At 41.6% G+C, this 26,616-nt stretch overlaps 2 protein-coding genes across 2 annotated transcripts; both read right to left on the bottom strand.

Moving 5' to 3' along the window:
- Positions 1–612: 612 nt before the first annotated feature.
- mogs (mannosyl-oligosaccharide glucosidase) lies at positions 613–8,171 on the bottom strand. Its single transcript, XM_079277934.1, has 5 exons — positions 8,118–8,171; positions 7,079–7,442; positions 5,535–5,758; positions 5,226–5,419; positions 613–4,168 (listed from the first exon to the last, which is right to left on the bottom strand). Exons 2-5 carry the CDS (start codon positions 7,425–7,427, stop codon positions 2,398–2,400), a joined length of 2,538 nt encoding a protein of 845 aa, XP_079134060.1. The 5' UTR covers positions 7,428–7,442; positions 8,118–8,171; the 3' UTR covers positions 613–2,397.
- A 1,458-nt stretch (positions 8,172–9,629) lies between these two features.
- pdcd4a (programmed cell death 4a) lies at positions 9,630–23,338 on the bottom strand. The gene is made up of 11 exons (XM_079278848.1): positions 22,902–23,338; positions 17,216–17,518; positions 16,763–16,860; positions 14,827–14,940; positions 14,405–14,626; positions 14,204–14,301; positions 13,700–13,814; positions 12,466–12,573; positions 11,501–11,611; positions 11,228–11,367; positions 9,630–10,875 (listed from the first exon to the last, which is right to left on the bottom strand). Exons 1-11 carry the CDS (start codon positions 22,945–22,947, stop codon positions 10,824–10,826), a joined length of 1,407 nt encoding a protein of 468 aa, XP_079134974.1. The 5' UTR covers positions 22,948–23,338; the 3' UTR covers positions 9,630–10,823.
- Between the last annotated feature and the right edge of the window lie 3,278 nt (positions 23,339–26,616).

Here is a 26,616-nt window from a genome sequence, read left to right on the forward strand (position 1 = left end):
AACATACCTTGGCTCTCCACTATACTGTCACACGTTCATTCAATATTACAACTCTTAGATCTAAAGCTTATTGGCATTTCGGGGTGATATGCATCCCTAGGCATTTGTGTGTTAGAAAGATTTGAAAAATAAAGGAGAAGGGGCCTGCGATGGGATTTCAACTACCGGCAATGAGAGCGACTTTATTGATCCAGGATTATATTTACTATCCAAAATATACAATGTGAACACATTAAAATCCTACCCGTGTTGACTGATGATGCATTAATCACACATGTACTGTAACATGAATTTAAAATGCCGTTCTAGACACAGATGTTATACATTCAGTTAATGAAGGACAAGGATTCATTGATTGTGTTTGAAAAGGACTACCGAGTCAGCTGACACTTGTATCCACAGCAACCCACGAGTAGAGATAGAATAACCACCAATCATCAGAGCCCCGCGTAAAGGTGTGTTCGGCTCTGAGCTGCACGTTATGAAGGGAGGACGGGTCAGGTAGAGGGTTCATTTCTGGTCTGCTGCATTTCAAGCAGAGATTGTAGCTTTCTGCTTGGATTCAATGAATCATTTACAGCGACATTAACAAAAAAAACATGACGAAAGAAAATTATTCAAACCGTTTATTGTTTTTAACAAAACAAACCAATGTCACAGTCAATGTATTCCCTGCCAGTCAAACCACAGGATGTGTGTACAAAACATGGCTGCTTTTAGAAGCAGTCGTTTTAAAAATGTTGAACAACAATGTATAGAACCTTTTTTTTTTTTTTTTTTGAAAGACTGTGATCAAACAATTACATATCAAAATGACCAATCACTAAGACAAAGGACCTAAAGAGAGATGGCACAATAGAGAATAATGGCTCTCAATCATCTTCCCAGAGAGAGAAATCGAATAAAAGTTGTTCCTATGCAGCACCACACATACGGTGTGGAGGCATGAACCCTCCCTGAGAGAGGTGGACCTGCGGTCTCCTGCGCATTTAAGAGCCGTCTTGATTTTCCATATCAAAAAGTTACCATGTGAAGCAATGAAGTTGCATGTGGGATATGACCTCATTAAAAAGGACCTCTCCAAATTAGGTATATAGTGTGCAGTTGTCACTAATGCATTGGTGTTCGGTATGAAGCACTTGGTAGACAGAAGAACTACGGAGTGCTACTCTCAGCTTTTGTAGCTGTGGGTTGCAATGCCGCATAAAACTTCTTGTTCTTGACGCTTGTGTTACGTTTGCAAAAGTGAAAACATGAGTTCAGGATGGTACGGATGAGGATCATTTACAGTGCACATTTCAGATATATTCCGCCGTATTCGGCGGGAGAGAGGCAGTTCCAGGCTGCAGCCGCAGCAGGGCGGATGAGGCCGGCGGGGATCGTCCAGAATCTGAGCTGCCGAGAGCAAACACCGACTGGTGGTGCCTTTGCTCAAATTGCCCTCCGATCCCGACAGAAACGGAACCATTCTGCTGTAATGAACGTCAGCGTGGGCAGTCGGAGAGACCGAGCTGTGTGTGCATTTAAATGCATTGAAGTTTCCCTCCTCCCTCAGACAGAGGTCTGCTGGAGACCTTCTTCGGGATTTAATGGTAGAAGGAGTGAGGGCCGCCAACCAGCCGCTACATCGGACAGCCTGGGAGGAAGAGACACGGGGGGGGGGGGGGTGTAACCAGCTTAAAGAGTCGGCATATTTTCACATCCAACTCTGTGAATTAAGGATTTATTTTGACCAAATCAGTGGCCGATTGTTGGACAGTGGAACGACCAACCCAGACATGTTTGGTGAGTTATATTTTGTTTCGATTTAGTTTAAATAAAGTGTGTTTTACGATGAGTTAACGAGGCAATAAAGCTCGTCTTCGTTCGGTGTAAAAGAGAAACTTCAGAAGGTGTTCGGTTGTATTTTTTGGTTTATGTGTACGAATATTTTCTTCATTGACGTCTGTGAGTTTATTCTGTTAATTCATCAGACGTAGCGAAAACTGGGGCACACACTGGGGAATCTCTTTAAGTGGACTACTTTTACCATCAGCACTGATTGGAAGTCCACATAAAAAAAAAAAGGTGGCGAATGTTCCTTTGAAGTGTTTCCTTAATGCATCTTGAGTATATAACTCAAGCACTAAAGACAGGGCTTGGCTACACATAAAGTAAAGACGGGGTAGCTGCACTTAAACTCGTTTGACATTGTGAAACCTGGTATTTTAACAAATGGTTAAGTGTGGAAATGAGATCATAAATGCCTATTTTTCAGCTGGATCTTATAATTACAGTTTGTCGAGTTTCATCAACCAGACAAGACCCATTGTCTTGACACCTGATCATGTTGTTGTTTCAATCACAGACAGATGAAGGCCAGTATCCTAGAAAACATGACATGCAGCCAACAGTTCATCAGTACTGCTCAGCCATCATTAACACTGTCAGGGCCGACCAGCCGGTGAAGGGGTGGCTTCCTTGGCCCCTACCAGTGCTGTCGTTGTACTGTTCCCAGATATACCCTGTTTCAACATACTGTCTATAAACATTATTGACGATGTTAATCCTGAGTTCCTCATAAAGAGCAGCTGCCTTCTCTTGGTGCGGCCCTTCCGTGTTGCTGTAGTGGTGCAGGGCTCGGACTGCCAAGTAGTTGATGTTAATCCATATCGGTCCCCTCCAGTAGGGGGCGTCGTGCTCCGTGTTTCGCTTCATGTACAGTGGATCGGCTTTAGAAATTGAACGCAGGCCGTAGGGTGTCCACAGCTTATTGGAGTCTCTCATGTCACGGAAGATGTGTTCTAGTTTGGGTGAATCCGGTGCAAGAATGTGCAGCAAGAAAGGAAACAAGCTAACGTAACCCAAAGCGTTAACGTACTGCAGCTTGGGGGCCCGGCGGACGGAGCGCGCGAGGCGTGCCACGGGGAACTGGTGACGAGGTTGTCCGGGAGGCACGTACACCTTCTCCTGCTGCAGGGACACAGCCTGGGTGTGGTTGCCAAAGTCACTGAAAGCATGAAGCCGATCTGACCAGTGGAGCTCATTCAGTAGGTCGTTGTCACGGAGCACCTGGTGGGACAGCTCGTAATCGTGATGGGGCTCGCCGAGAAGCCGAGCTACACTCGCCATGATGCCGGAGGCCAACGCCATCCAGCAGTGTAAATCTACATGGCGCTCATCTGCTGACGGATGAGAGGCCCGGGGGTAGTCGTCCAGCCCAGAAGTCAAGGTCTTGGGATTGAGGAAAAGATTTGTGTCCTTGTCGCGCCCACGCCAGCGGTAGGAGTTTGGTAGAGGCCCCGTCTGTGTGGTGTTGTACCAGTCGAACCAAGTTTTCAGTCGGGGGAAAAGCCGCCGAAGGAAAGGCAAAGTCGGTCGAGATGCTGGCTTCTCTGGATTTGACGAGAGCTGTTCGATAAGCTCCTGAAGAGCTAAGAAAAGTGTCGGCGGGTTGGCGTTCTCGTTGCGCTGAACTACAAACTCAGCTGGGACTTTACTGCGAGCCTCGTCTCCCAGGATCTGCTCGCGTGGGATCCAGCCCTCCATATTCATCAGGTCTATCCAGTGGGAAATCGCCTCCCTCGTCACATGGGGATCCCACTTGCTCAGCAGCAGCTGGTGAAAGCCCTCATCCCAAAGGAACCCTCTCGGAAAGAAAGAACGCGAAGGTACGGCGGTGAACAAAGCACCTTCTGGGTACAGGAGCGGGTACTCATTGTAGGCTGACTGTACCACAGACTGGCCATGGAAGTAGCCCATTCCACCCAACATGTTGCTGAGCGCTGCCTTGCCAAACTTAACGTGTGCCTGGCTAAAACCTTTGCTTTCGAGGCCAAAAATCTTCTCGAACTTTGAGTCGAACTCGGCTTTCCTCCTCTCCAGCTCCTGAGTCATGACTGAGCCCACGAGCTGGTTGGGACGGCTGTGGAAGCTCCCGGACTCAAACAGAACTTCGATCTGGAATGGCGTCTGGACGGTCACCTGGTGAACCACGAAGTCAGTCTCTTTCCGCGTGTCGGCGGATTTCTGTTGGTTTGGGTGGTGGGGGGGCTTGTAGGTGTCTACGGCTATGTAATGCCTTTTCTCACCAGAAGGAGCGCTGTAGACAAACCTACGGTTCAGACTTTGCTTCACAATGTCAGTCAGCTTCTCCAAGCCAGGAGTGACAGTCTGAAGGTAGTTGTAGCTGGAAAGAAAAGAAACTGTTGTTCATATTATTGAGTTTATATATTGTGTTATTATTGTGTTTTAAAAGGATATGAAATCAAAGCAATCACATCATCTTTAAAGTTGTCTATCTCAACTGTTTTAGCTATGTCAGTGAACCCTAAGCACACTGTGTCATAACCTGAGTCCCAAAAACATGTACTGGTGAGGTTAAGTGACCATGTTAAACCCCACATATATATCAACAACCATCTTTCTACAATAAGCTATAATGCAAACAATCATTTCTATCAGTGCATACTGTACCTTTATATTTTGCTATGCTGGTCTTTTCAAGCCCTCATGAAAGTCTGAAGAGTCCTGATCCACTCAGTACAAAAAAATACTGAAAGGGTGCACATCACCCTTCTTTCTTCACTAATTAAACGACAGTTGTGGCATTTCACAAAAAGCTAAAATAGTCCTAATGGAAAGGAGCTGCTTTTCAGATTTAACATATATCTGCTATGATGTTTATCAGCACGTTCAAAAAAACTTTGAGAATTAAGAAAACCTAATTCGTCCAGTGTGTTTTTCGATCAACAAATTGATGAAACAAAGCTGAAAATCCTACTTTTGCTGCCATCTAGTGGTTTGATTTATTGTATTTCTTTTCACCAATGTCGTTATATAGGGTCACTAACAAAATGACATTACTACAGAGTATCATCAGAGGACTGATACTGGGACTCAGGACAGGTGCAACAGACTTCAGGGTCATTCAAATAGTGCTATTTTTTGTCATGCATCTTTTCCTCATATGCAGCTTAAACATCGTTTGTTCAGCTCTGCTATATGACAACGTCTTCTCCCTTTTCTATGGACATTTATCTACACATGACTTTTCATGCACTCACCCATTGATAATTGAACTATTGGGATCAGCATTGCAAAACTGTGAAAGAAAACAACCAATTGTTGCAGGTGATAACCCCCAAACTAACTACAGTATGCTTCCTCCAGCTGCCTTGTCCATGATCGTTCTCTTTTCAAACTGCTGCTGACTTAACCATTCACTCCTGTATTTATGCACTTACCTTGCATATTTGGCACTGGATAATTCCCCGGTAACCGGCTTCCGGAAGGTGATCTTAAAGTTTCCAAGCTCCTCTGAGGAACCAGTGATGGATGCGAGGCGGTTTCTATCCTCAACGTGAGCCTCCAGGGAGCCCTGGGTGTCCGCCGCTGTGTAAAACAACAGGGAGATGACTGGCGCTTGAGGGGCCGAGCTCTGGTGGGTAAAGACAAAAAGCCTACAATTATCACAACTCAACAATAGACATTTCTCATTTGGGCCACGTTTGGGAACATCTGCTCAAAAGGCTGAGTAAACAGGCAGTACTCACATGCTGTTTAGCAGTGACCCTCCATGTCCAGTCTCCTCCGTGAGCCCCTCCCATCCTCTTGACAAACTCTGTCGTCAGTGTGAAGTCGTTGTCGTGGATTTCCTGGACGCCAAAGGTGATCCCATCATGCATCATCCAGCCATAGCCTTGCAAACGATCCCCTTGCTCACAGATGTGCCTCAGGTTTACATCCATGTCGGCAAACTGACGCATCCACATCATACCTGGGGAGACATAACGATGGAAGTTATTTGGTTGTATTGTACACCACAGAGGAAGCACAAATATTTAACTTGGAAAATAATAACTCGTCAGCTGTCTCACAGAAAAAAGGTAAGTCACAGAACTCACTGGATACATGCAGCAAGTTACCGGCCAACTGGGTTTTGGGAACAGCAGTTGTGAACTAAGTGTTGGTACTCAATATTGGCAAATGTAGCCCACTTTATGCTGTTACCTAATAAACAATGTTGGTCGTCCAAATTGACTGACCGGGTAAACAGCTCTAGGGACTGAAGCCAAAATTTACTTGAATTTGTCAAGTGCCTGGGCTCGTTTCCCACCATTTCCCCAATCTAGTGCAATTAAACATTAAAGATTTGATTAGCGCTACGAAGCAAATGTTTTTGTGAGAGCAAACTATTTAAAATTAAAAAGGGAAAATCCACCTTAAAACAGACTGCAGTGTGCCAATGATTTGAGACATGATTCTACTGTGGATATGAAAATAAAGACAGTATCAACAAGAGAAAACTGTCTATGTAATATATAGTTATATACACACACACACACACACACACACACACACACACACACACACACACACACATATATATAGTTATATACACATATACACATATATAGTTATATATACATACATATATACAAATACATACATTTACAAATATACATAATACATACATACACACAAACACAATAAACATTGTCGGGGATTTCGGTATTATAGTGGTACATTTAACATCCAGGTCTCCTAAGACACCAGGTTTTTTTTGTTTGTTTTTTATAGCTTCACCATTCCATAACATGAAGGAGCTCTGGATTAAAATTAAAAGATTAAAAATTTGTTTTATGTCAATTTCCAAAATATTCTACCTGATATATTTAGTATCTTTAGAAACTTAAGGAACTCTGCTAGAATGTTAAATGAAGCTCAGTGTATTGCACAGCAGCATCAGTAGGGTTTAAGAGGTTAAACGTGTATTTTCATATTAATCTGAGTGAACAATGCTCCTTTACTTGCTTTGCAATCAAAACAAACAAGTCTGAAATATGAAAACGTTTTCATATCTGATCTTTACATATTTAACGAAAAAGTTAAGTTGGTTTGGATTTTCCCTTTAACTCTTCCACCACAAATTAGGAGCAGATTCCTGAAGACAATGTTTTTAAATGTACCTTTTTTCTGTCTGTAACTATGTGTTCTAGCCCTTGGGTAAAAAGATTCTTATTCTCAAAAGGGATTCTCCTGGTAAACTAAATCAAACCGGCACAGCTTCAGCTCGACACTGAATGTGTCAGCCTACCTGCCACAATGGACCTGGGACTCCTGGTTTTCATGCCGAAGTAGACCTGAGGCCTGTATGAGCCCCAGAACCTCTCTGCGGAGACCTTGGCACTGCTGCTGTTGGCATCCAGGACAGGAGGGGACGGGTGCAGGGTCACCACCCGTTTGGCCAGGCTTGATCGCATGTGGAGGGCGTAAAAGAACCAGACCAGGCTGAATATGCCAAGACCAATGGAGATGTTGATGAAGACTTTGCCAATATCAACTTTCTTTTTCTTCTCTTTTTGGGGAAATGCTGGGAGCTTCTCATCTTTCCGCAGAAGGGGAACAGCTTCACCGGTCACCACCCTCTTCCTCTGCCTACCCATCCTGCCCTTCTGAAGCTGGAGACAACAGGGAGGGAAATATTTGTATTTAATAGTCTACCTTTGTGTGTGGCAGTGTCAAGGAAAACTGTGAGGGATCTGAAGCTCTGCACTTTGCAAGCAACAAACTGATTTGTGCTTTTGCCCTTTATAAAGAAATAATAATGCATACATAAATATGACTTGACTTCCTTGTGTGCGGGCTTGTTGTACTTGTACAATACATAATCTAACCGCTATCATAATAATAACCGAGATCGTCCTCATCGTTCCTGTTGTAAGTATGAGCTGTTACTGAGCAGAGTACGTTAAGTTCACGTCATCTCAGGCCAACTGTTAGGTTAACATTGCAAGGAGTATGACGGCAGGACACGTGCTAATTAAACTCTGCTTCAATGCAAAGTGTTCCCATTGGGAACACTTTAAATTGGGAACTTCCCAATTTAATTTACGTTCAGTAGTAATCACCTACACCCGTTTTAACCAGAACACATCCAGTTGGTAAATCGCCACTCCGCCCCGGCAATACGTTGCCTGCAGGTTGCACGCTACTCGTTCGTCATGCTAACGTTCCTTTTTAGCGAAACCGACCGGTTGTGGCAATATAAAGTGGCTTTAATTGGTAAGGAAATAGAAAATATGGCGGAGGTCGACCGTTTTAGCTTGATGTTCATTGAGTAAATGGATACTAACCTGTCAAAGTACCACAGTCTCAGCTGCTCATTCTACGTTGCTAGCTTACTAGCCACTTCCTGGTTGGCAATTTATTTTTTCTTTGACAACGTCATGCCCCGCCCTTCTCTGCCTATGATTGGCTAGTACCTGTTGCCTTCGTAGGCTCTGGGTTGGATTGGTTAGGTTTTTGCAAGAGGCGCGAGATTGGTTAGGATACAGAGGGTTAAGCCAATCAGAGCAGAGTAGGGCGGGTCATGCCTTCACCAGTCTAGGCAACAGAAATATCACTCGTTTTCACTGACGTGTACTTTTTTATTAAACACTATACATGCAGTATAGAGGGGATAGTATACAAACAGAACAATAACAAAAGAGCCAGGGGTAAATCACACTACACACGAGTATTATAAAACAGCCTTATATATACAGCCTTTTTTTCAGCCGAATTAGAAAGTGGTTTTATATAATGTATACATCCTTCAAGAAAACCACAAAATTAGATTTTCTATTGTTCAATTTACATTTATAAGAAGAAAACAAAATTGCCAACACAACCACATTTATTTAAAAATATATATTTGTCTTTTCTTGAGTTTCTGAAAACCACCTCATTGATGATGATCGAATGAATAAGTCTTTAAAGATATGATTAATGACACATCTTCAAGGGTCAGAATTTCTTGGAGTGAGATCAATGTCAACATACATAGGTTTAAAACGGTTTCTGAATTTTCATCACAATAAGAGAAGTTTGTTTTCATTCATGCCTGTAGTAATTAGCAGAGTAATTATTTATGACCCTTATTCACGTTTAAGATTTTATGAAGAAGCATCGAGACCTTCTTCCATGCATATAATTGACCACCAACGTGTACTCCAGTGTATTTATTTGTGATGTTATCAATTACCCTGTTGCTTGCCCATCAAATAAAGGACTAAATAATATACTACAGACAGTAGTAGAAATCAAACCATGGAAGTAAAACATTGTAGCGGTAAATATGTAATTTAATTGAAATTTATCAAATGAAGTCCTTATGTAGTAGTCCTTATGTAATAGTTCAAATAGCTCAATAGTACAAAGATGATTGGATAGAATACAAAACTAACAATTATAGCACCTATTGGACAGTGGACAGCCACATGCCAGAATGAGTGTCCTGTGACGTACACCAGTTTCCAAATGTCCCTCGACCGCTTATTTACAATATAAGCGTAATAAAACTGTTATGACCCATGGCCAGTTATCTTAGATGTACCATAAATGGGGTCAAGAGTCAGAGAAAACAAATCCAAGCTTTGGCCTTAAACTGCTTCTTGGTTACAGATAAACATATTTACACCTGCTTTGATCATTAATCATTGAGACTTACAGAGACGGTACAAGACAAGGTTAAAGTATACATTAAGGATCACAACTGACTGATCAGCAAAGGTGATTGATGTACATCTCGACTACACTTGCCAAATCACTTACTCCTGGTTATTCATCAATACTGTGGCATAACCACAAAAAAGAAATACAGAAACTTCATTTTGTTGCTTTTTAATGAGTGAAATATATTTCTGAGCCACATCTTTAACATTCGTCAACATGAAAAACTGTTACAAACAGTGGCGGAAAAGAATATGCATATCTGAATATGCCTTTAACATACAGTCTTCCAAGATAAACTGAGGTTGCCATTTCACAGATGTATCAGACAGGTAAACAAGTTTAAAGACAATTCTCAGATTAATTCTGCTCTCCAGGGTATAATCGGGTTAGCTGTCTGGAATCCATTTCTGACCATGTGAGCTGTCTATTTATTTATTGCAAGCAACATCCAAATGCTCAAAATAGTGCTTGTTCAATCTTTTTACTTCTTTTTTTTATTTTTTATTTTTAATCACACATTAAACCCCAATTTCTTTTAATATTTTTTTGAGAAAACAGCTTCCAAAGTATATTTGCCCTAATGCAAGTTTTAAATAACCACCCAAACACATCTTGCTTTGACTGCTTTGCTTAATAAAGTGAACGTTTGGTCTGAGGGACCCAAGATGAAAAAAAAAAAAAAAAAAAAAACTGCTGTTCATAAAAACTCGAAAGAACCACTGAAACCAGATGACAAAGCACAATGTCCTTGAAAACATTTCAAATGATTTGTGGCAGGAAAAAAAAAAGAAAAAGTGAAATCTTTGTTGTTGAGCTAAATTACCAAGTGCTCACCGACTGCACAGTATCAGCTGTCTTCTAAGTGCTTTTTTTTTTCCATTTCTAGCACTTTACATGGAAAAAAATAGAGACATGGCAACAGGTGAAGCAAAGCCAGAGACAAAACACCCAAATTCATCTCCCACACACCCCTGCCTGTCAACCTGTCTTTCTGCAGCTCTGACTCAAACTATTCTTGAGAAACAGGTACAAAGGGGTGCATCAACCCAAAAATTAAAGAACTTTCTTACAAAAAGAAAATGTCCAAAACAGTGATTAACAAGATGAATGGAACTCAACGTTTCCATCTACTTTCAGCAAACGGCAATGCTGGTTTGTGTAATGACAACATCATTGGGGAGGAACAAGGGAACTTAAGACTGCCAGCATGCCTGGTTTCAGAGGAAAACATGCTGGAGCGGAATCTGTGTCTAACAACCTGTAGACACCCCTCCTCCTCCTCCTCCTCTTCCTCCTCTTCCTCCTCTTCCTCCTCTTCCTGCTGCTGCTGCTCTTCCTCTTGTGGATTAGTTCTTTATTGCCCCTCCATCTCCCTCGCTCACAAAACGCTTTCGTCCTCTAGTGGAAGAAAGAGAGTTTAGAGAAACATGATAGTGACCAAAAAACCCCAAAACCAAAAATGAATTGATCCTAACAACAATCTCTCTGTTGTCAAAGCTCGATATAGGTTATTTCTCTGTACCATAGAGCTACATTGTTGTTCAAAAACCAAACCAGATCAATGAGCCACACTATTGTACTGAGTGACATAATTCTTCATTAAACACTTACACTTTTTGGTTTTCTTATTTTCATGACATTTGTTGACAATAACACAAATATAAAATAACACCAGCCATTAGGAATGATTTAATTATCGAGATATGAAAATAAAACAATGTTTTAAAGTGGTGAGAAATGCCAAACTCACCTGGCGGGATATGCATCCCTGAGCTGTTTGGTGATGACGGCCTCCTGGTAGCAGAGGTCCACAAAGGTCTCCATGATAGAGTGGGCATGTGGCACATCAAGGCTGATTTCTGGGAGCTCATCATAGACACGCTGGAAACCCTACATGGAAGAAGCCGCATATAAAATGGATAGTATGACCACAAGGTGGACCGCACATGAATTTTCATCCGATATGCAAATCATGTCCTAAATAAAGAAAATTATACAAAAAACCTAAACGCAAGGCACTGACCCTGTTCATCTGATCCACAGTGATGAGGCCCGTCTTCCAGAAGGACTGCAGCAGCTTTATCATCACGTGACTGGCAGTGTCTCCTTTCGACTCCAGCACCATCACTACAGCCTGAAAAAATGATGATATAACATAGAATGTGTAAGAAAGAGTATTCTGCTGCCATCTAATGTCCATCACCTAATAATAAAAAGTCAATGATCAATACAGATGTGCAATGAGCACGTTTAACCACATGGTGGCAGTGTTTGCCATTTTACGTTAGTTTAAAGCAAGAAAAGAGAAGGTGCAGTATTTAAACTTTTAACAAACATATTTGAACAAAAATACATTTAATTTGGGGTTATTTGCAGATAATGAAACTCTGAAAAAGTCCAGCTGGGTGAATCCTTTCTAAATGTGCTGCATGTGTAGAACAAATTCCACCAGGCTATGAAACAGTACACGGTACACTTTCTACACAACTGAGGCCAAAGAAAAATTTAAACTTGATCGGCCGTTGGGAACCGACAAATAATCACACGTTTTTATTTACAAAATAAGATGCCACTCAGTTTATTGCCTTGATTTAAAAAAAAAACATTGCAAATAAAAACAGCTACACCCTGTAAATAATTACAAAGCAATTACATTTGTATGGAGGATAGACCGTTCCCTGTTATGCAATGTGCCTTTCTATTTTGGATTGATCAATTTGGACTGAGCTCTGTTAATACATGCAGTACAAATGAGACTCTCCTCTGCCACACACACACGCACACACACGCACAGTACTTGGCAGAGAACAGAAATGACAGTCACTAACCAGTAAGACACTTTAACCTGTGTAGATTTGATCTTATCATGATGTGGGGAGAACATGGAGAAAGCTTTTGTTTGTTTTCTTGGTGAATATGTGGAAAGGTGTGTGATGACAGAATAAAAACCAAACTAAGACTGACACAATAACATCAAGTCTTTGATACCTCATAGACCAGCTCATGGTGGAAGTGTGGGACTTCCAGGTCCCGCAGACAGTGCTCTGCCTCAGACACGTCTCCTGATATCAGGTACTCCTTGAGCAGGAGGTTCATCTGGAACAAAGACACAAACAAGCACACGCAAATGAAAAAATGAAGAGGGTTGTTTGTTTTGCCTGTAAAAGCTAGCTGAATGTAATAAATATCCTTTGGAATTGATTGTGAAGAGACTAAAGGATGGACACACTGTCTGTTAAAAAGAGAAAACCAGAGCAACGGAGTGATGATTGAGGCATGAATATTGATGGTTAGAGCTGTAGAAATATAATGCTAATTGTGCGGGATTGTCCATGTTTCAGTGCAGGTATCTGGCCTTTATCTAGGGCAAACCTGTATTTGATTCAACACACCCTGGATAAAGAAAAATAATTCACAGGACTTAAGAGAGCTGTACAAACAGGTGTGTGTGTCTGTCTATATATATATATATATACGAATTTATTCTAGCAATAACCTGACTTCCTTGGGAAATAAAACTCAGCACACATCAGTCTTCTTGAAAAAGATGAACATTTATTTTGGAGCTGTGCTTGAATCTTTTATTCTCTGCTTCATTTGTTGGTGTTCATTTGGTATGTCACTCATAACACATGAACCATTTTGCTTTAAAACTACCGGTATTTATGGACCAATTACTCATACCACTTGAGATTCAAGAGGAGCGTGAGAGATGCAACCAGTCAAAAAAACATCAAAGCTACAAGTCAATTCTGGGTCTAATTCACTGAGCTGGGGGAATGTGTGGTCGCCCGAACATCTGGGGGAAAAAAACGACATGGGGGGGGGGGGGGGTAACGTGGACAGGCAGGGCAGTGACAGAGTGTGTGTGTGTGTGTGTGTGTGTGTGTGTGTGTGTGTGTGTGTGTGTGTGTGTCAAGTCTGTTCAGTTAAAGGCTAGGGTGTGTATCCGTGTCCGCCCCTCCTGTGCCCTTGTTTTTGCAATTCTCACTTTTCGGAGGAGAAAAGGCCTCTGCTGACACAGCAACATAGCAGAGGGTTAGCCTGTGGCTCTCTAACCAGCATGCATTTCTGCCTTCTGTTTACCTTACGTAATGTGAATGAATAAGCAGAGCTTGTCAATACAAACACTCTGACCTCAGTGCTATGGATCATGAATCAAGATCATTTTGAATATAACAGAAGGCGACTTATATTCATATGGTTGTTGTTTTTTTCTTACCTCTTTAACAAGATGTTTGACGGGTCTCAGGCCTCCACCCACGCCCCACACATTATCGAGACGAACCATCTCCCTCTTCATGGTCAGCAGCACTTCGGCACGGTCTAAAGCCACTCTGAAAAAGGAAAACACCAAAATATCATCTGCACATAAATAGGCATACATAAAGTCTAGTTTTTTTTATAAGCTAGAGTGAGTTACCCAATTTAGCACGAAGCTCCAAAATAGCCAAGATAACACCACAACACCAATGTTTTATTCCATTTAAACATGATTTGATAGGAGGAGGACATCTGCTCCTCATAAAACGTGGAAAGTAGAAGCTTTTCCCAACATTGGGAAGAGGAAAGTTTCAGTTGCATCTGTAACCAGCTTTTTGCTCAAATTGCGGTAAAATGAACTAAAGAAAGGCTTAAGAAATCTTACAACTGTTGCAAACACGGTTGACTTTTATTTTTAAAAAGCCACTGTGTTTACATTTCCATTGCACTCGTCTCAGCTCACCTGGCATGGTCACAGTCCACTTTTCCCTTGTAACAGTCCAGGAACGACATGGGGAGGACGTGGTCTGCTATGGCTCGGGCTACAAACTGGCCCAACATCTGTGAGACATCAGAAGAAAAAAACAACTTCAGAATGCACGTCCACATCACATATTTTAGTGGTCCAATAAGTTCAGCAATATGACAAAATGAAGAGGTCTACCTGCGGAGCCTCCGGTGTATCCAGTATCAGGTCTGGCAGCTCTTTGAGTATCTTGTCAAAGGCGCGGGCCATTTCACTTTGTGACAGCATCTTGCCCGACAGATCAGACAGCAGGCGGGAGGTCAGCTCTCTGTGGCTGGCTTTGCCTTCCAGGGACAGTGCCACGGCCAGGGAGGAGAACTCGAACTTATGCTGGCCCAGGTTGAGTCCTTTCAGCAACATCTGATAGGCAGGAAGGACAAATCAGACAATTTAAGATACTACAGTCTCTAACCAGTACTGTTAAGTCATCTAATGATCTGTGCACACAAGCTTCAACATTACTTTGTTCATCCGTCGATCAATTCTCTAATACTCGCTCATTCCTGGTCTGCATTCATTTAGTGAAAGGAAGAGGAAATGCTTCATTTGAAATCATTTACCTGGACCTCTTTGGTGTCGCCGTGTTCAAAGTACTCCTGTACAATTGGGTTGACCATTTTTTCCAGTTCCTTCTCATCTACCTCGGGCACAACTGTCGCATAAACGGTGTCGCCCTGTGCAAGAACAAACCCATCGTCAGTCCATCGTTATACACAAATATGTCCAGTCATTATAACGCGCTGTCGAGTACACCTATACGCTTACACTATCAAGCTTTTACAGTCATGTGCAATCCAAGTCTGAAAAGTTATAACATGGATTCATCATTTCAGATCAACATCACCATAAGATTTATTTTGAAAAGTGGCATCCGTCGCCTTTCTGTTCTTCTGTTATGAAATAACTAACTTCTCCCTTTCATCTCAACGTTAGCAAATGCCAAGAATGTCGGTCAAAACTTGTCCAACCAACTTTACAGGTGATGTTTTGATTACCCTGGAGAACAATGGAAGCATTTATGAAATAATACTCTTCGCAAAGACAAAAAACAAAAAGTTCCTACAAACTATATCGGGAGAAGAACTTTTTCTAATTGTTACGGGAAAAGATGGCTCCAATTGTAAGTCCAACAGCATAAAAAAATAATTACTCAATTGTCTTGACCTCTTGTAAAAAGCCCAAGTTTATTTATTTAACAAGGAAACCAATATCAGTATAAAGAAGGGCTGTAGCTAACAGTCAAAAGCGCGTATTCACATTCCTGTTTCCTGCTCATGGTGTGTGATTGTGTTACTGCAGGAGTTGATGGGAGAGAACCAAAACAATAATTGATGGCCAAGTACAGGCTGAAGACTGAACCTGAACGCAACATCTCTTGACATGGAGGCCAATGATACTTTAACCAAGATTTGATCAAAAGGGAGCATTCTCAAGCACATTATAGTTTCCATTACATGGATACTGAGATTATTTTCACATGTACAAGATGACCTGTACCATTCAGAAATCCTTCATCAGGTGATCCCCTCAGTCGGATTCAAAGGGGCACCGTCTGCACATGTCCCGTGTACTTTCGTCACCTCTCTGTCCCAGTTCCCATTCAACACACTGACGGACATCTTTCCACTACTCTCCTACGGCATTCAAGGACAAATCGCACTGGCTTTTCTGAGCTGTTCCCAAAACTGATATCAACTATTTGACTAACCGAAGCTCCATTCCCACTCTGCATTCAGTCAGCCTGACCTTTACAGGAGACTAACGAACTCGGCCTTCAGCAGCGTCACACAGACCATGATAATGGGGTTAAAGATAAAAAAAATACTGTTGAATGAGCTGGGACCGGGATGAAACATTCATGTGAGCAGGTGAGTTTTTAAATGAGCTTCGGCCAAATCATGTGAACTTTTATATATTAAACAGAGTTTTTCTAACAGTTTAATACAAGTTACAATAAATCTTTTATAACATGCCATCCAAGGTATCACAAGCTATCAAAAGAGTGCGATTCATTCGATTGTTGTCCGAGTGAGGACAATCATTGTCTGGTTTACAGAGCAACGGCTCTTTTATATTTCGTGGGTTTCAGCAGCAGCCCCTTCAACATCAGCACGTTTGTTTGACACAAGAAATAAAAAAGGTGTCAGCTTTGGTCGATGGGCCTCTTTGGAACAAAAAGCTGCTCCGCACAACAGGTCGGACGCAACAACAACTGTGATAAACCAACCTCTGCTGGTGAGGCTCTTTCATCAGTGGCACACACAGTTCAGAGTATGTACAGACTGCTGATGGTCAGGTGATAGAAACATTTAGAAAATAAAGGATCAACTTCCACAGCGCATGAGAAAAAACATATTTCGCTTTAATTTTAAGTCATTCTTCAGGCAAAAACATCTAATATTTTGGCTATAATACCTATGTTTTTTTGTTTGAGTCCCAACTCGTTCAAAGAAATATGCATATTATTAACAGTCCACGTCTGCTGTACCCACTCACCTGAGCAGACTCATCGTAGTTGGGGTCCCGCACATCAGGCTCTTCATCTTCATAAACCATCCCAGCAGCCCCCCAAACTCCTTTACCACCTGCTCCACCTGCATACAAACCATAAAGGCATGTTCACCTATGTGATTGTGGGAAAAAAGCCATGGCCACAAACACATTTGGTGCAGGGATTGGACAAGCAGGTCATGCAACATTTCCAACTAATTGCTGTAGTCAACAACAATCAGTACATGTGCACGAATCACAGGCACCAGAAATTGTCAGTGCTTCATGAGCAGAGTCTAGAAGTATGCATGTATTAAGCTCTCGCTACAAAGTTGAACTTTCTCAGGATATAGACAACGTGCCCATAGTTGTTCTCTTCCCTGTTACTGTAAAAGAGGCTGTGCCAGCTTCTAAAAAAAAAAGCAGAAAGCTGCATACACCAGAGTAGTTCAAATGTACCTTTTTTTGGCAGGCCTCTGCCTTTACCCGTCCTGGATTTGCGGTCACTGGTGTTGACTTTGCCCTTTGGACTGTTCGGGTCAGTTCCTGACAACTCTCCTGACTCAGAGAAGGACTCGCTGGTGGAGTTGCGTAACGAGGACTTGCGCAGGCGGCGCTTGGCTTTGGCTTGGAGTCGAGCCTCGTGGAGTGCTTTCTCCTGAGGAGTCCAGTTGCCGTTCACCTCCGCCTCATTCAGCAAGTCATCGTCAACGCTGTAGGGATGGTTAACCTCTGCCAGGTTGTCGTCGAAAGAGAACGCCCCTGTGATCAGAAACATGGAACAATTGATTAATCATACCGTTTGGATTTTCAACAGGACTGTAACAAATACTGCAAAGGAAGTTTGCCATTATACTGCCATAAAAACATTTGCTTTGACATCATTGGGCACTAGTAAAGTATACGATATTGCTCAAATTTGGACACGGCAGCAAAAGTTTGGGGAAGACTCTTTCTGCCTTTAACATGACACACAATAGGACAGAACTTGTCATCAGTGGACCTATCTGACGCCCTTGCGGCTGAATGGGAGCAAACCCCTGCAGCCAGTTTCCAAACTCTTGTGGAAAGCCTCTCCAGAAGACTATAGGCTGTTATACATTCAACCATATGTATGGGTTTATGGTGTCCACATCGTGTTTGCATCTATATCTTTAATTTCACTAGAGCGACAAGAGTCCCAGAAACAAAACATATTGGAAAACATGTAAACCACAACTAAGGAAATCCTGATGGGATGTTGAGTAATAATATGTGAATCTATTCTCGATCAGTACAAACAATAGAATACTAATAATCTCAATAATAATTAAATCGTATTTACATTGGTACATTTATTTCAGACACATGCCATTTTTACAACACGGTTAATGTCCGCCAACACATTGCTGCCGTTGTGGTGAAACGACACGGTAATGTTCTGCATTTTGTTGCTGTACATGAAGAAATATGACTCGAGGATTTGGTTTGCACCAAACGGCTCACAACAGTCAGACATGTTTATGGTTAACTTGTTGATGGTGTTTGTCTCAGGCTTATCTACGCTGCAACACATTACAGATCATATCAGGTGCATTTCCAAAACCGCACCACACCTTTACACCGCAGCAATACCGGCTCAGGGCTTGAAAACAATGCCTTCTGCCTGCGTTTGCTTCCAGCCACCTCCATATGAAAATACTGTTGTTTAATGTAACAAAACATCTGCCCAGGTTGCTTCTGAGACAACATCATCATGTGGGACTGGAGTGTTCCCGCAGGCATGGGAGGAGGGAGGGAGCAAAGTGGAGCACATGCTGGAGAAATGCTTGCACCACATTTTTTATTATTATTCCTGTCTTCTCGCGATCTGTCCGCAGCAGCCAGGACGTGACTACATATGGCATGGTTGGGTCCATGACTGGTCAGTCACATGGCCAAGCAGTAGGAGAGAAGGAAAGCAGGAGGAGGAAGAATGTTTGGGAGTGTAATGAATACTTATAGTGCTTATGCATGTGCCCAAAAGGCAGTAAGAGGAGTTATGGTCCTGTAGATTACAGGACATGTGGAACACACACACACAGAGGGAGGGGGAGAGGGGAAACTGTTCAAGCCACAGATAAAACTAACGATCTTAAGGCACAGCTGCAGTCTGTGTGCTGCAAAAGTACCAAATGGTTTGTTAAAAAAATATTTATTATTCAACAGCTCTCAGATGTTTGACTTGGAGCACGAATAACAAATGAAAGGAAGCACCTTTGCATGAAGCAGGTCACCTCCGTGAATTAACCCGTTGCAGTAAAAAGCAGCACCACACCCATGGCCTTCAAAGTCTGTAAACAGCCCACCATGTGTCGTGTCCTTCTATTCCCTCTCCTTGCCTCATATAGGCCACAGGGCCTGCCAGTGCAGGAAAAACTAGCCAACGGCACCGTGCCATATACATGACCGGCCAATTGGAAAAGAGCAGAAAAGGGAGAAGGCAGAAAACGGCGGAGCAGTTTGCCAAGGCGAGAGTTGCAAAACAAGCAGCACATACTGCGGCCAAGCTAACAAAGTTTTGTTGTTTTTACCTCTGCAGGGATCATGTGCCTGTGCGACACAGACTTCAACTGCTAAAGAAGTTCTTGTCTTAAAAGTTCTAAAAAAAGTCTGTGTGTCACGATTGGTCTCATAAAGCTGCAGCAACAAGCTCACTCAACAAAATGAAGACCAAACCAGACAACAGTGTCATGGTGGCTTTCAAAACCGCCCCCACATTTGACCAGTTCCTTAACACACACGCACACACACACACACACACAGACAGACAGATGCAGAACAGCCAAGGGCCTCTGAACATGAACAGCAGTGTTATGGTCTCCATACAGTAGCATGGTTTATGAATGAGGGGGCTCATTGGAGCACATTCCTCCTGAGGGACAGTCCTAGATTTCATAACTGTAAGTACGCAGTAATGTATTTTTTTTGGGGGGGGGGGGGGGGGGGATCTGTCAAATACAGCAGCATTTTTTAAAGTCCCCCTCCACCTCATAAAACCAGTTGCACTTGTTTGCACAGCGTTTGACACTAAAAAGTTGTTATCGCATTTGTCTGCTGGAAGAGGAAGGTTTATGTGCTCACATTAAATCTAAGATTACGGTGTGTACATATGAACAGGATATTCAACATCAGCTGGGTGCAGCAGGCAAACTTTTAATGATAGCAATATTTGCATTTTCCATAAATTCTGGAATTTACAATGAAGAGGAGAGTTGTTGTTTACAAGTTTTAACTCCAAAGACCCAAATCATTATTATCATTATTATTAGCAGCAACACGTTTTTCAGTCAAAACTTTGACCAAAGTTTTCTCAATCTCAGTTGAACATCCTGGTGAAATAAAAAAGATCTTTCTCTGTCTACCCATGCACAGAGACACATAAGCAAAAATGTGTGACGTCCTGTAAAAAGGTCAAGCAAGCATCTGCTAAATAATATCGGGGACAGTAGCCAACCGCTCTACTGTGTACGGACTTGTGGGGATTAGGAGAAAAGGGCGGGGACGTCCTGAGGTTCAACTGTCATGTCATTTCATTTAAGGAGACTATGACAGAGCTTAACTTGAAAACAAGTTTAAGACACATCGCATAAACGCGTGTGCCTAATGCGGATTAATGCTAATGTACAACAGTGACATTGTAAGCTGGGACCTGGCCGCACATGCTCCACAAATACGAGTACAAGGGTTACAACTTGTTTTATCAACGCAGCAATGCGTTTTTGCTGACTGTGCTTCTAGAGTATTCCCATATAACAGCAGCAGAGCGTTAACACAGATAAAGTGCACGGGGAGGTACATAGAGATTAGAGCTACTACGATAAACAGTTAAGAGGCTGATAACGTGCTGTTTTTTTGTTTTTTATATATACACAATCAGACAGACAATAATTTCCACTCATGTAAAACAACGCACTACTTTACGGTTTGCTCAGTTTCCAAGCTGAGGAGCTTGATGCCAACGGACGGGACAGTGTGTGCAAACATCTTTTCATGAATGCATGTGAGGGAGAAGGGTTCACAAAAGAGGAGCGGGCAAGACGATAACATGTGTACTCAGCAGGCCACGAAGAGATCTGGCTTGACATCGATGGCAGTGGGATTCTTCTAAGAAGTTTGTAACTGCATATTTATACAAGGTGTGGAAATGCTCTCACGGGTGGGGCTCTACACAGGATTTAAAATCTGCAGCTATGAAGGGCTCTTCTCACAACACAGACCTTATTTGTGGCGAAAAATTACAAGTTGCTTAGTCCATTGACATAAAATGAATCGAGTCTAATTGTCAGATCTAATTTCAGAGTTTAGTAATCCAAATGCACCCTCCCTAAAAAACACAACAGCAAGAGGATTTTGCTTCTAATGACAAACAAAAGCATTTCAGTCTCCTGCACATAGCTGCACCATGGCAAAACTTCAGAACTCCAACACTTCAAATATTCATGGAGGGATGTCCACTCGTTGCAGAGGCAACTGCAGGGACACTCGACTCCACTGGCCACTTTTGCAAAATGACCGTAGCCCAGGAGCAAAAAAAAAAAAAATAATTTATAAGTTAATTTATAGTAAATATGTGTTGTGTTTATGTCTTCAAAAGACAAGTTATCATTCTGTAAAACTACTCAAGAACTCTCACACTCAACATAGATGATGGGTTTAGAAAAAGAAATTCAATGAGAGGCTTTTTTTTTAAGAGATATTTATTATTTTTAAATCAAGTACTTTGGAATTTACGGCTGCCGGCCAGACTAGTCATTTTAAGACCTTGCTTTAGGCTCTGGCTACTTATCAATAATCAATGCATAATAAACTGTAATCAAATTACCACAAAACAGATGTCTGTAAAGCCTGATGCTTTTGGGAAGAGCCATGTTTGAAAAGACATGTGTGCCATACAATGTACGGTTTACATATTTCTCATACTGTTGGGTTTAGATGAGTTGGTCCCCCCCCCCCCCCAAATCAAGACGGATAAGTCCACGCAGACAAGCCCATCTGTGCACTATAGCACAGGCAGCTTTTACGCACAGTGCCATAACACACCCGTATAACAAACCACGTGGTGTCTCAAACGCACTTTGTCTTACCTCCGTGTAACCTGATGTGAATCAATTGTCTGACAAAACAAACCAAGGTTTTAATGTTTGCGTTTAAATGCCACTCACACATGTGCACATTATGTAACCTTTAAATACACAGCAAGAGAGCTCTTATGTAAGGCTCTATTGGCTCTTATAGTAGGCTTTACATGTCGACGTCATCGCTAGGCTGAGCGAGGAAAGCAATCCAGGGTACCATGGGATCAAATAGCATTCAAATAAAGCCACCGTCTAATTATTATATCATTATTCAGACATGGTGCGTTTAAGGGACGCGTGTTTGATTGAGAAATCATTATTCGGTTTAAATCAAACTTGCTTCCTGTTTTTGTATTTGCCCATGACGAAACTGACCACCATTGTGTTGTTCAAGCATTTTGTTTATCAAAAAATATAACCCCATGCATAAAAAGGGGGCGTGTAACGTTATATGCGCTGCATCTGGGTCTAAATAACCTTTAAAATGCACTGGCTAACACACAAAGTGTTGACACACAAGTAGGTGATTGAGGAAGCATAACATCTTGCAAATGCACGATCGAGAAAAATAAAAAAGCAGGAAGCAAGACAGCTCAATCTTACTCATGCATACTCTTGTTTAACGCCGTACTAGAACAGCAAAGTGTATAAAAATACACTCAGCAGGCTGCGCCAGTGTGTGCAAACAACGACTTGTCAAAGCGGAAGTGAGCGTTGTGGGCTCGTCCAATCAGAAACGTGAAAGGGTTAAATGTAAAAACAGTCCAACAACAAACACCATAAATAAGCCTAAAAAGAACATCAATTCCAAAAGGAGTTCGGTTGTACGTGCAGCGTCGTATGTGCAAATACGCGTCCGTGCGCAGTGATTGTTGCACCAATGCACGTTGTAAGTGTCTGTGACGGAGCACATGGTGGGGCATGGCGTTGCAGCCCATCCCATGACAGGACAATAGACCTGGGAGAGGACGCCAGCAGGCCCTCGGCTGCTCGGTGACACTCTGCACCGATGCACGCGACACAAAGTGGGGCCGAGTTCATTAACTCACCGTCGACTTTTGGAGTGGAGGACCACGTATCCACTTCGGTCGACATGGCTCTCTCCAAATGCTCGATTAGCAATCCTCACGGCGAGCTTCTTCTGTCGAGCTTCAGCTGCCACAAATTGCCCCCCAAAAATCAGCAGTCAAACGTCTGCTGAACGAGGTATTTGAACAGTCTTTTGACAAATGACACGCGCTGGAGTGGAAAATCGCGAGTCCAGTCGCCTATTGTTCGTGCAGCACGGGATCAATGGCAGAAAACACACAAAACAAATTATTAAATTGAATTACAAAGAGAGGAAATACTATATAAATGAGGAGTAAGGGTTTCGTACTCTTCTCAGCGTTTACGGCTGAGGCGAGTCAATAACGCTGCGCGTGGAAAGGAAAGTAGGTTAAACTAGTCGGAGAGCATTTCAGCAAACAACCTGCAAGATAAACAAAGTCTGTTTTTAACTTTGCAAGAGCGAACGGAGCAAAGTCACGTGAACAAAACTCAGATGGGGAGTGGTCAGTAGAGGGGGTGGGTGCTGGTCGTCTCTGACCAATCACAGAGCAGGACGGGAACAACACGTCTCAATGTAACGCTTTTTTGATATGTTATTAGAAGGACAAGCATGAACACAAGTGTGTATACAGAATTATTATTTTGCCAAGTAATGTTCTACTTAATATATGCGAGTTTATGACCCCAAACATAACATTTAATTAGTCTGTTCAAGAACTATTATGCTTTTTGTAGAAATTGCTGCAAAAGACTGTTGCTACTGGATGTGTTTATTTGTTGCCTTTTTTCTGCTTAATTTTAAGGATGTAATAAAGGTAAACTTGGCAAAAACCTTATCATCTTTATTGAAGTATTTTTGTCATCCAAATTTACACCACCAGATGGAGCTGAAAACATGTGCAGCTGAGTTTGATGATGGCCAATCAGCATTTAGGTGCCCTTGGTATTTAACAGCGAACTATCTGTTTCTAATCAAGTCCTGTACATGTGGGCCACTGGTTCCTTTTTCCATCTGCCTAAGAAAAGTCCCATGACAGTTAACACACGAAAACATACCAGGCTTATAATAATCATGGCATAAAAATGGTAATTTAGGCCAATATTAAACCCCTGATTCTTCCACTGTTTGAGCAATCCGTACAGATTTTTTCGGCTTCCTGTGTGGTAATGTGATTAAGCACATATTCATATAGGAATATGCATAAAGGCTGAAATAATGAAGGTCTTGAAAATACATTTTGACACAGGGATCCCTCTGCAAGGATTATGAAATAGGATATTTAAATCCCCCTGTGGTTAGGACGGCCCAGGGCAGTTAATCACTTTGCCTGTTTGGCAATCTAGCCTTGATGATAATAAGTAGGCAGGACAGTAAATTCCTGGACTTTTTCTGCTCTGATCATCTCATTGGAGTGAGAGGAACAATGCGAACGGACGGGTTTTGTCAAGGCATATGGCAGTGGTTGATATAGTGCATGCATGTTTGACAACAAACGACTGCTGATATTCTCCTACTGCATGTTGTATTTGTCATCACTGATGCACAGGGCTGTCAGCTACACACAATCACACATTTCAAACTCTCTTTTTTGCGTTTTACTTGTGAAAAGGTAAAGCTTTCAGAATGAGTGCAGCCTGATGATTCATCCTGAGTCACAGTGACAGCTACTCATGAGTGGGTGTCTTTAGCTCATTCCCTGCTTAGATAAGTCGGTGCATTTGCTGTATTTCAGAGCAGAATATTGTTTGTACCCTAGGCATCTACAACGAGAGATGTGTAGAATGTTCACAAAAGTACAGACATGTATGTGGTAGCGCTTGTTAGCATTTATTTTGACACAAAATCCACAGTTTTTGTTGAATAAAGTAGAGCAAATGTCTGTGGTCAACAAGGTAGAATTCCCAATGATCATCAATGAAAAACCTCAAATGGAAGAAACCTAAATACAACCCCACCTTGTGGGGGGGAAGCACCAAAACAAATATATCTAAAAATGTGAGAACATCTCAATGTTTGGATTTTACATCAAAGTATGCATCATACATCTCTATGCCATACACCAAGATACCAAATTAACTTGATATTCATGATGAATTAAAAATGTTTGGATATATATATTGACAGATACCAACAACAATCAACTTTGTCGCTTACAACATTGTAAGCTAAGATTTAACAACACAACACGGCCGACGATAACTCTCTCACACATGCGTACAACACACTGAAGAGCTGCAGGTAGAATTGCACAAGGAAACCCTCAAAGGAACACCACAATTTGTAGCAATAATAATCTGAACTGTTCCACATACAATCACATAAAGATACTTCTATAAATCCCGCTGTCTCAAAGCTGCAGGAGTAAAAGGAGAAACACATTGTTTCCTATGAACAAGGTTTGATATTACGTTGGTTTTTTTCCTGGCAAACACTTTCAGCCGTACCAAGGTGGGCTATGTTGGTTTTTTTTCAATTCCTTAATTCTTGGCATTACAAAATAAAAGTCAGTAGAAATATATAGTAAATACTATCTTGACAAGGAGAAGTAAACAGTCCTTTGCAGTCAAAACTCAGCGAGGTAACAGTCTTATATCAGGCCTTGGCCTTTTGCTTCAATGAGGGTTGAGTTTGGGCATTTAGTCTGTACTAGCTGCTGACGATGCAAAAGAATATCAAACTAGTTCTATATACACTGAACTCAGATCAGTTTGGCTTCAATATAAAATCAGAGCTGGGTTAAAACTAGACTGTTTGTGCCACGGGTGTCTTGACTACATTCACGTCACAGAGCTAACCATCTGTAATCTGCAAATACATTCTCAAAGAAAACAAACAAGTCCAAAAAATAAATAAATAAGTTATCTTTACAATTACTTATTAAAGACCTTAATGTCCACAATGAAATTCACAAATCACTGACAAAACATGCACTGTATAAAAGTGGAGAACTCTTGCATTTGCATAAGACAATATTTAATGGTTTTGTTGAGCCATTTTATGGGAAATTGTTACAAATCATCATGGTATGTATATAATATATATAAAAAAATGGAACTCACTTTCCATTTCCTCCAAATCCAGCTGCCAAAATATTGTTTCCCTCCTGAATATTGTTGAATGTGCAACATATTTGGCCTCAATAAAAACAAGATGTAACATATCAATAATAAATGAATAGAAAGAAACATAAATATAGAAAAATGAACAGATAAAAAAATAACTTTATGGTTGATGTCATACAATTGGAGCAAGGACAAACGTTTTTCCAACGACCATTTTTTGTGGAATAGGAAACAGAGTTGCAATTGAGAAATGGCTTCAAAATCTTTCATATCATATTCTAAATCCAAATGGACAGAGGAGTCCAGATGAATCTGGAAATACTTTCAGAATAGATATTTATCTCTGTGACCCAAATGTAATGACAATACAAGAGAGGCACAAACTGGGGCCAAAGTAAAACCAGATCATCTGAGTTTGCACTTGGGAGAAACCTTAAACCAAAGGCATTTAAAATACAGCGATATGTACAATCAAGGGCCTTTGCCCAGCACAGCTCACGGATCAGTTCTAAAGAGGTAAATGTCTTTTTCACAACAGTTCATTTCCTATCAACCAGCATGAACTAGAGTAAGGAAAAATGTGTGAATACTATTGCTAAATACTATTTTTGCAAGTCTCACATGTACTACGTACTGTGTATATTTTATAAA

Source organism: Melanostigma gelatinosum, assembly GCF_949748355.1.
Source record: "Melanostigma gelatinosum genome assembly, chromosome: 11".
Taxonomy (NCBI): domain Eukaryota; kingdom Metazoa; phylum Chordata; class Actinopteri; order Perciformes; family Zoarcidae; genus Melanostigma; species Melanostigma gelatinosum.